Source organism: Phalaenopsis equestris, unplaced genomic scaffold (genome assembly GCF_001263595.1).
Source record: "Phalaenopsis equestris unplaced genomic scaffold, ASM126359v1 Scaffold000741, whole genome shotgun sequence".
Lineage (NCBI taxonomy): Eukaryota > Viridiplantae > Streptophyta > Magnoliopsida > Asparagales > Orchidaceae > Phalaenopsis > Phalaenopsis equestris.
Window position 1 is genome coordinate 639068 of NW_018165181.1, and position 11112 is coordinate 650179.

At 33.3% G+C, this 11112-nt stretch overlaps 1 protein-coding gene across 1 annotated transcript in view; it reads left to right on the forward strand.

The window, feature by feature from the left end:
• Nucleotides 1–11112, forward strand: part of LOC110030577 (TBC1 domain family member 15) — a 58548-nt gene that overhangs the window by 10115 nt on the left and 37321 nt on the right. The window contains exons 7-8 of the mRNA XM_020733347.1: nt 8351–8767; nt 9469–9528. Of these exons, the coding sequence (XP_020589006.1) occupies nt 8351–8767; nt 9469–9528 (477 nt within the window). The remainder of the gene's footprint in view (nt 1–8350; nt 8768–9468; nt 9529–11112) is intronic.

Below are 11112 nucleotides of genomic sequence, written 5' to 3' on the forward strand. Positions count from 1 at the left end.
CATTTTAGATTTTGCTTTAGCATATGATTTTGTTATTACTAATATTTTATTCAACAAAAATAGATGAGCATCTTATTACTTATAATAATAAATTTAATAAAACAGAAATTGATTTCTTTCTTATGAGAAGAAGAGATCGTCGAGATTGTAAATATTGTAAGGTTATTCCAAGTAAGAATTTAAGTACCCAACATCAATTATTAATTATAGATTTTAAGATGAGTTGTAAAATAAAAAATACTTGAACTCATTATTGTAGGATTAAATTGATGAAACTAAAAGGCTCAAATAAAATTATTTTTATGAGTAAAATTCAAGATTTCAAAATTTGGGAAGTTCTTGAGTTCATGAAGGGAAGTTCTTGAAAACGCAAATGCTATGTGGGATAAAATAACAAACACTATTAAATGAAAGAATATTACATCAGTACTACGCACGTAGAGTAACGTGCGTAGTGAATGAAATCACGCCACGACACCCCGCGCCAGTAACACGGGGAATATCCCCCCGTGTTATTCATGTGTTATTCATGTGTTATTGTGTCCTGGGAATATTCCTGGTGTTATAATAACACAATAACACATGAATAACACACAATAACACATGAGTAACACGAGAGAGAATATTCTCCCGTGTTATTGCACCGTTTTTTTCTCTGTCGGGAATATTCTCCGTGTTATTCATGAGTTATTGTGTATTATTCATGTGTTATTGTGTCATGAGAATATTTTTGGTGTTATAATAACACAATAACACATGAATAACACGCAACAACACATAAATAATACGCAATAACACATGAATAACACAGGGGGGAATATTCCCCGTGTTACTGCGCCGTTTTTTTTCCTTGTCGCACGGGGTGTCGTGGCGTGATTTAATTGGCTACGCACGTTACTTCTACGTGCGTAGCACTGATGTAATATTTTTTCCTATTAAATAAGTAGAAAGATGTACTTGGAGAATTAAAAGAAAAAATTTTATAAATAAAAATAGTTGGTGGTGGAATAATAATGTGCATGAAAAGATTAAATATATGAAGTTATGTTATAAAAATTGGTTTAAACGTAAAAGCTTAAATAATTGAAAAAAATATCAAATGGTCCTCAGGAAGTCTAAAAGATCAATCCGTGACACTAAAAATTATGCTTTTAGTGATCTTTATAATAGATTAGATTCATGAGTTATTGTGTATTATTCATGTGTTATTGTGTCATGAGAATATTTTTGGTGTTATAATAACACAATAACACATGAATAACACGCAACAACACATAAATAATACGCAATAACACATGAATAACACAGGGGGGAATATTCCCCGTGTTACTGCGCCGTTTTTTTTCCTTGTCGCACGGGGTGTCGTGGCGTGATTTAATTGGCTACGCACGTTACTTCTACGTGCGTAGTACTGATGTAATATTTTTTCCTATTAAATAAGTAGAAAGATGTACTTGGAGAATTAAAAGAAAAAATTTTATAAATAAAAATAGTTGGTGGTGGAATAATAATGTGCATGAAAAGATTAAATATATGAAGTTATGTTATAAAAATTGGTTTAAACGTAAAAGCTTAAATAATTGAAAAAAATATCAAATGGTCCTCAGGAAGTCTAAAAGATCAATCCGTGACACTAAAAATTATGCTTTTAGTGATCTTTATAATAGATTAGATACCAAGGAGAGTGAAAAACATATGTATAAACTAGCCAAACAAAGAGAAAAGAAAATTAAAGATTTAACTCAAGTAAAGTTTAATAAAAATGAAAATAAAAAAAATGTTTGTTTTAGAAAAAAAATATTCAATATAAGTGGGTGAGTTATTTTGATAAATTTTTAATGAAATTTCTGAAAATACGATCGACTTTAGTAATCTTAATATCGTTAATAATAATAAAAAGTTTTATTTTTACCATCACGTTAGTAAAAAAAAGTTGAGGGGACTTTAAAAAAACCAAAGGTAGAAAGTCTATAGGACCTGATGATATCCCAATTGAAGTGTGGAAATATTTAGGAGATTTGAGAGTTTCTTGGCTTACTAAACTCTTTAATATTATTTTGAAAACTAAAATGATGCTTGATGTGTGGAGGAAGAGTATTTTGGTCTCATTTTTAGGAATAAAGGGATGTACAAGAGTGTGTAAATTATAGAGGAATTGAGTTGATGCGTCATACTTTAAAATTATGGGGGAGGGCAATTGAAAATAAATTAAGACATATTATAAAGATTTCTCATAATCAATTTTGATTTATGCGACAAGTCTACTATGGAAGTTATATATTTATTGAGAGGTTTGATGGAGAAGTTCAGAGATAATAAGGAGGATCTGCATTTGATTTTTATTGATTTAGAAAAAGCTTACGATAAAGTTTCAAGAGATATCCTTTGTAGAGTTCTTGAGAAGAAAGGTATTGATATGACTTGTATTCAAGTCATTAAAGATATGTATACTAGAGCTGTTACTTATGTTCGAACTGAAGGAGAATTGCCCAAATATTTTCCTATTTCTGTTGGATTACATCAGGAATCAACTTTAAGCCCATTTTTTTTGCTTTAGTTATTGATGGTTTTACTAGACATTTACAGGAGAATGTACCTTGGTGTATGCTTCTTGGTGATGATATCCTTCTCGTGGATAAGATGAAAGAAAAAAATCCAGGAAAAACTTGACTTATGGAGGTTTATATTGGAGTTTAAAGGCCTTCACTTGAGTAAAACTAAAATTGAATACATGGTATGTAATTTTAGTAGTAGTAAGTCTAGTGACATAAGTATAACTTTGGGTGATCAAATTATTAAAAGGTGTGAACGATTTAAATATCTTGGTTCTGTTGTTCAAAGCGATGGTAATATAGATGGGGATGTTAATAGTAGAATTCAAGTTGGTTGGTTGAAGTGTAGGAATGCTTCGGGCCTTTTGTGTGATATAAAAGTATCGCTTAGACTGAACGAAAAATTTTATGAGGTGGTGGTGAGACCTGCAATGCTCTATGGCGCTGAATGTTGGCCTTTAAAAGAGAAGCATGATACTAAGTTAAGTGTTGCCAAGATGGGAATGATTTGGTGGATGAGTGGCTTTACACTTAAAGACAAAATGAGAAATGAATATTCCGTGATAGGGTTGGTGTAGGTCCAGTGACTGACAAAATTAGAGAGAGTTGTCTTAGATGGTTTGGTCGCATTAAACGTCGACCATCTGATGATCCGATTAGGAGGGTAGATGTTTTAGATTTGACTTATGTTAAGAAAGATAGAGGTAAACCTAGGAAGACTTGGGCTTATTGTATAAAAAATGATTTTAATTTATTAGAACTAAATGAAATAAATGAAAATATGCACTAAATAGGATGCAATGGAGAAAAAGGATTCATGTAGCTGACTCCACGTAGTGGGATTATGGCTTTGTTGTTGTTATTGTTGTTGATCAGAATATTTATACCTATTTTGGTTAAGAGCAAATCTGACACATTTTTTAGTTCAGGGTTTGAATTTTTCTTGTTTATGACTATGAGTGCGAATGAGAACAATGTATTTAAATATCTTTTGAGGAAGAAGATGAGAGTCAATATTTTGGATTTTTTTTGAAAAATGTCAAAATATGTTTTAAAGTTTAAAACCTCATTGGATGTTGTATTCATGACACATATAATAGTAAGAATGACTTTATCCCAAAGATATTTTGACATACTAGTGAATAATAATGCCCGAGCTATTTCCAATAATTGTTTATCTTTTTTTAGTCACAACATTTTGTTATGGAGTGTCAACACAAGCTTTGGTTGAATATTAGTTTTTTGAAAAAAGGACCCAAAATATTTTTAAAACTCCATAATATTTGAGTCTTTTTTTGAATTTGTGTTTGTACCAAGTTGTAAAATTTTTTTTGAATGTTATTATCAATTCAAAATTTTCTTTTTTTAAAAAAACCCAATTTAATATTGTTTGATCATCATTAAATATCACAAATCATTTTTTCCTAGAATATGTAAGAGTTTTACTAGGATCCCATATATCACTATGAATCAAAGTAAATTGTGTAGTTGGTTTATAATTTTGGGGAGAAATAGACGACGACGATGTTTGGCAAACTGATAGACTTCACTTTGGAAGGAGGTCAAATTTGTATCCTGAAATGAACTAGGAAGCATGAATTTTAAATACTGAAACCTAAGATGACCTAACCTATAATGTCATAGCATAATATTTTTGTCTTTGAAGACTAGAATAGAGTTTAAATAAATATTTTGATATTACCTATTCTAACTTAAGTCCATCTTCAAAATAATAGTCAATTTTTTCTTTAGCACTGTCAATTATACTAACAGTTGTTAAATTCTGAAACTCACAACAAGAAGGGTAGAAAATAGCTTTATACTAATGGTAGCGATAATTTTACAAATTGAAAACAAGTTGCAGGATAAATTAGGAATGTAGATCACATCATGAAGTGTTAATAATTGAGTGAGTCTGACAGTTCTTATCCCGAAAATTATTAAGAGGGAACCATCAACACTTTTGGCATTTTTATTGTCTTCACAAGTTCTATAGGATGATAGCAATTTTGAACAACCAGTTACATGATTATTTGCACCAAAATTAATTATTCAATGTTAATAAAATTAGGAATAACATTTAACATCACAGTGGCTAGAGAGTTATCCTTTTGAACTAACAAGTAAGATGAAGTTAGAGACAATTTTCGAGATTGAAATAGTCTTTGCAGGTGTTTTAATTGTTCTTTGGTGAAATGGACTACATCCAATTTCACAAAGGGCTCTTTAGTTTCCTGTAGAATCAGAATGAGAAAACTCGTGTCAGCGACTTGCTCAGTGCAAAACCCACTATCAGGGCTCCTAGAGAAAAAACCATAACCTCGTTCGGGCTTGGGCTTTGATCACGGGTACGGGCTTTGATCGCTGGTCTGGTTACGATGGGAGTTCAATGGCGAGTTCGGTTTGGTGGAAAGATAGAATCTCGAGGAGCTCCTCCTTTGTACGCGCCTTAAAAGTGTCTGCGAGCGGTAACGACAAGTCACGAGTGGTGTCTTTGACAAGATACCTCTTCGCAAGCATCTCCACGACTGCATTTCCCTCGCAGAGAGTTCCAAAGCTTGGGTGGACTAGCGTGGAGAAAAACAACAACTTCGATTGTGAGTAGTGGCTACGAAGAAGAAACAACTACAAAGAAATAACAGTAGCTACATAGTAGTCTGATTGATTGTGAGTAGCAGCCTTGACACAACATCTTTGAAGGAGATGCATGACCAACTATTTCGATTGTGTCTTTGCCAAAAAACATGATGCAAGTTCGGCCCTAGCCAAGTACTTTAGAACACTTTCTATCAAGGATTTCAATCGTTTACTGGCTCTGATACCAATTTCATAGGGGAGATGATTATGGGATAAATAGAGGGAGATGACTCCCACATTAGGAATATCATAAATTCAGCCATAACTCCGCATGATAAAAGAACGAAATAAGAATTATAACATACCCTCATACTAAGCTCAAAAAATAAAAAATACTAAAATTAAAATTTTCATAAAATTCCATCACTAGGTAAGGAAATAACTTGAATAAATGCAAATTTAGAGAATTGAGGGTGAAAATTTTTAAGGGATTTAGTGCTTATTTGGTTAGGAATATTTTATAAATTTTTATTTCTCTTTCAATTTGAGCTTTACAAAGTTTACTTTATGCGTTACAATAAGTAAATTTAGCATATCGAGGAAAACATTATCCATCTGTTGTCACCCAACTAGCATGTGTCCATTGACAATGTTGACTATATACACATTTCTTAGATATGGAACTAAAAATGAGCAGTCAATAACGCTATAATTGTAAAATAATGAAAGGTCTGATAGGTTCAAGTATTATAGTTTACTAGAAAATATTTTGGCATATAACAAAAAGATAAAGTTTGTAAAACAAAACCGCAACATAACTTTGATGTTGGATGTATGAGCTAGGTAACAAAAAGGGCAAGTGCAAGTTATCAGATGTTCAGGAATGAGAATGGTAACATTGGATGGTGAGGCAAACTTAGGAAAGAGAAGGTTTTAATTGATGATGTGAGAGAGTATGGAAGATCAAAGCAGTAGCCTATAAATATTTGATTACATAACATATAATTTTGGCATGAATCAGGAGAAGAAGATGAAAAAAAAAGGTGGGATAAAAGTAATGTCATTTGCTTATAGAGAAGGGTGACAAAATGTTACCAGGGTTAGAGTGTTTCAAAAGATTTATCTAAGTTAATTTGAACGCCTAAGTTAGCTCTAACTATAATTAATTTTCATGCAATTATGAAGAACAATGATCGAAAGCCCAAGTGAACTATTTTAGAAAAATGATTGCTTTGTTCAATGGTGTGGAGCCCCTTATGTAGAAAGAAGCTAAACTCTTAAACATTGAGGCCTTTTGGTATAACTAGGGAATTCCATCAGAAACTTCGAAGTTAAGCTTACTCGCATGGGAGCACTCATGGGAAGCTACACCAATGGGGAAAACTATTGGGCCATCAGGCCAAAACGGACAATATCTCAATGGATGAGAGTTTGGGCTTTGACAAATGTTATTAGAGCATTACACCAGCTAGGAGATGAGATTTAAGTGTTGTATGGATAAAGTGCTAGTTATGGGAGCCACCTCTTAAATCTCAGATGAGATAAAAGTGCTTTATGGTGGGAGTAACCTCTTGATTTTGTAGGGGCCACCTCTAAAATTCTGTATGTATGGTGGATGAATCTGGGTTTAGAGCACTGACGAGGATATCAGTTACTTAAAGTGGGGGAGATTATGAAATCTCTCGAGTAGAAAGAAGCTAAACTCTTAGACGTCGAGGCGCCTTTTGGTGTAACGGTGGAATTTTATCAGAAACTACAAATTTAAGTCTGTTCGCATGGGAGCATGCCTGGGATGGGTGACTTGGTGGGCAGTTATACCAACGGGAAAAAACATGAGACCATCAGCCCAAAACTGATAATATCTCAATGGATAAGTGTTCAAGCAATTACAAAGGGCCTCACTCCACAATACTTTTATTTCCCAATTTTGTTTTATGATTTTCCTACCTTTTGCATTAATTATCAAAATTTTCTCAGCCTTATGCTGAGCAAATTATCTGTAACCACTTGACAAAGTATTTCCACTTGGTATAACATTAACCAAGCTACTATTGCTAGCCATCAGGTTTCGATGAATTAGAGCACATTCAACAAATTCTTTCTGAGACATTTTTTTATGCTATATCGGTATATATTGAATAATACAAATTATTGACCAGCCACATTGGGGTGGTTTTGTAGATATGCATGATCATTTTCTCATCTAAATTTAATCAGGGATGGTTTGCATAACGTAATAAAATCTTAGGATGATATTTTCTAATTTTTAATATACAATCTGATATAATGATATATTTAGAAACAGTAGTCGGATGCTATTTAATTTCGTTGGTTCCACATGGATCCATTGGTAAAATTTGAAGAAAGCACCCTTAGCAAATGTTTGCGTCGTGCCTCCACTCTTCATGTGTGTTTCAACATCCTTCCATCTAACGTTTAACCGGGTGCCAAAGAGTATGTATTATTTAAATGAAATTAATAGGGTTTGTTGAAGATAATGAGGCAGAAGATGCACAACTAGAATGAGCTTGTCATTAGTAATGAAATTGAAGAGGGTTATAAAGAAATACAATAGGGCTAATTAGATAAAAATTCTTCTTTCTGAGATCAATCCTTCTACGTATCTTAAGAAAGCCGCATAATTTTAATGGAAGGTGGAGGTTACTAGCGATTCATTTACTGGAGACATTAAATTCCAATCTCAAACAATGGTAACTATCTCAGTAAAGTCGGTCATATCCCAAATCAGGCAAGTGGGAGCTTTGTCTAGCTTTTTCAAAGGCAGAGATAACTTGCGATCTGTTTCATAGTTGGAATGAGGAGATTTCATTAGGGATTGTTTGCTTTAGTGTTACGAGTCTTCAAGTGTACCATGCTTGAGGAAAGCGGGTTTACTTGGATATTGGATATTTCATAGAGTAAAATCTTCCTTTGCTAAATAGAATATCTGCTTACTGGATTATGTTCCATGGATATGCCATAGTTCTTACAAACAGACCCGTATCTTACTTTTCCATAAATTTTTTTGTTCTTGATGCCTCTATATTTTATTAAATGATTTTTGTGAGTATAAGATGTTTTTATCTAAAACGCATCTGATATCAACCTTTTATTTATAGGCTCATGAGGAGAAACTTTTATGGTAGATATTTTACAGCCGGGTTTTACTTTACAATTTTCAACATTCTGTTCTATTACCTACAATTGATTACTTTTTGCAGAAAAGCTTATCTTCACTGGAGCTTCCAAGGGTTCTTTCAGTTGTTAATGGGGCACCCATGCAGGGTTCACCGAATGAGGTTTCTTCAATTGATGATTCTATGACGGTGAATGGCATTGCTTCAAGTGGCACTTCTACTACTTCTGAATATAGTGGGAGACAAAGGCACAAGACCCATGACCCTACTCATGATCTTTCAATTCATGTTCTGGAAAAGTTCTCACTTGTTACCAAGCTTGCCCGCGAAGCAACCACACAACTTTTCCGCGAATTTCATGACAGTCACGATCTCCTCTATGACAGAAAGCAGAAAAATAGTTCTCCTTTGGATGCCGCAGCAGTTAGTCTGCTTAATGATAAGCCTAATGATGCACAATCAAAGGCAGATGACATTGTTGCATCATCAGATTCAACTGAGGTAATCTCTTAGACTTAAGCTTAGCCTGTAAAACTCTCTGCATGCTAGATTAGGCATTTGGTTTTTAATGTCAGGTTCCGATGCACAACTTTTCTTGTTTGTTGTATTTGTGGTAGATATAATCCCTACTTCTTGAAATTTAGCATTGGATGCATCGGCACATTACAAGCCATTTCTCTAAAATCAGCCAAGCTATGTTGTACCGGTTGCTTTAGGGACAATATTGTATTTTTGCATCCTCATATGTGGGCTCGTTTATTAGATTTTTAACGTTTAAAATATGATATAGTAATCACTGTTCTCTACTAGCGCATAAGAACACACTTGTATATATATGATTGTGGGTTTACACCACACTGTCCAGTTATTAATGAATAAGTTCTTACTTTCACCACGAACTTACAAAGATGCTACTAGAACTAACATGTAAGCAGCAAACAACTCTTCCTGTCAACAGGCATCTTATTTTTTATACATATGAACTGCGCTTGTTTAGATGGCCTCTATCTGAAGAATAAACTCTTTTTCCTTTTTTTTTAAATTTTATTCAGGTGCAAAATTCTTGTATTCGAAATCAAGTTTGATTAATAAAAAGAATCTCTTGTTGATGTTTTACCTTTTTCTGTAGCAAAAATAGTTTGCCAGTATTCTATGATTTGAGTTTTCAGGTTTAATCAATATTTTATATGGTTTTTTGACAGTTCGACAAATTATCGCTCGTATGGGGAAAGCCAAGACAGCCTCCTTTGACTCATGAAGAGGTAAATACATATATTCTGACCCATACATGTGTAGTAGACCTGGCTTGTAATCATTGATTTAAATTATTATGTGTCTGCGTCCACTCGTAAATTTTGTATGCATTGTAGAAAAGATGAAGTGGCTAGAAAAATTTGGATTGTTCATTTTTATGCACAAAGTTACATTTAAATAAAAAGAAAATAAATAAATACAATAACAAATACAAATCTGTCCTTAGGTATCATGTTTTCTAAATCTATTTAGGGTTGGCTTTGATGCCAAGGGAGCAATATGTGGGCTCATTCTTTCCTTTTTCATATATGCATCTGTGGGATATTTATTTCCTTACAAGCAATGAGTTCGTGGACTCTAATTTTCCTTACCTACCACTCCCAGTGGCTCTTTGTGATTCGATGATCATTCAACACTTGCCTTCAAATTGGATGGTAGAGATTTGTTATTCCAAAATTGCTTAAAGTATTCTTGAATGTGAGTTGCTAAGCCTCCTGCTAATATGTTAGCAAGCTGTTTTCTTATCGGTATTTATGGAGTGCAAATCAATCTTCTTTTTAGTTTTTCTTTTAAAAAATATCTATCCATTTACACATGTTTTGTATAATAATGTTGTATAGGATTGTAAATAACACCAATGACAAATTTACCGTCACAGTATATATTCATATCAGATTTTTAAATCTCCCAAAATGATTTTAATCTATAGGAGTTGGCAGTTCTCATTAGTAATTGATCTGAATTTTGGTTCAGCATTGGGTTTTAAATAGGCACATTTTTTTTTTGTTTTTTGATGTTACAAGATTTCCTTCAAGAATTGTGATATCTTCTGAAGTAGATCTCCTGTCCACTAGTAATCTTGCATATTTAGTATCAGTATAACCTTCCAGCTGTAAAATATACATACATACATACATACATACATACATATATATATATACATACATACATATATATATATATATATAAAGATGCATGTCGCTCTGCTAGGGTTTACTCCTCCCGCCGCGACTCCATGGCGATGCGGGTAGCCGCAGCGGTTCGTAGACTCCTGGACTCCTGCTCGAAGAAGAAGGGTGGGGGATCGTGTCGCAGTGCCCCAGCCTCTTCCTCGTTCGCTTCATTTCGCTCTTCGGTATCGTTCGTTCTATCACGTCATTTCTGGATCGTCTCACGAGCTCACTGGGAAGTGTCGGCCGTTTTTTTTGTTCAACTTCACTTTCGTAGTTTGTAAACGGTGATGATTTTGTGATTTTGAAAATAATTTAAATATAAATATAACTTTCTTAAAGAAGTAACATTTTAATTTTTAAAATAGGTGAGACCAAACGAGTCTCACATTTTTAATAGTTTAGATGATTTAATACAATACTACAAGCAATACATTTATCCCGAAGAATAAATATATTACTTGTAATAGGGATTTAATCATCTAGACTAAACAATTTGTGACATCCGTTTTGATCTGCGAAATATTTTATAAAAAGGCCAACAAGTTCCCCTATCTAACATAAAAATTAGATAGGGTTTATTTTATCTGGGTTCCTGGTTCCCTATAGAGGCAAGCCCCTATAGTTAATTACATCTTAAAT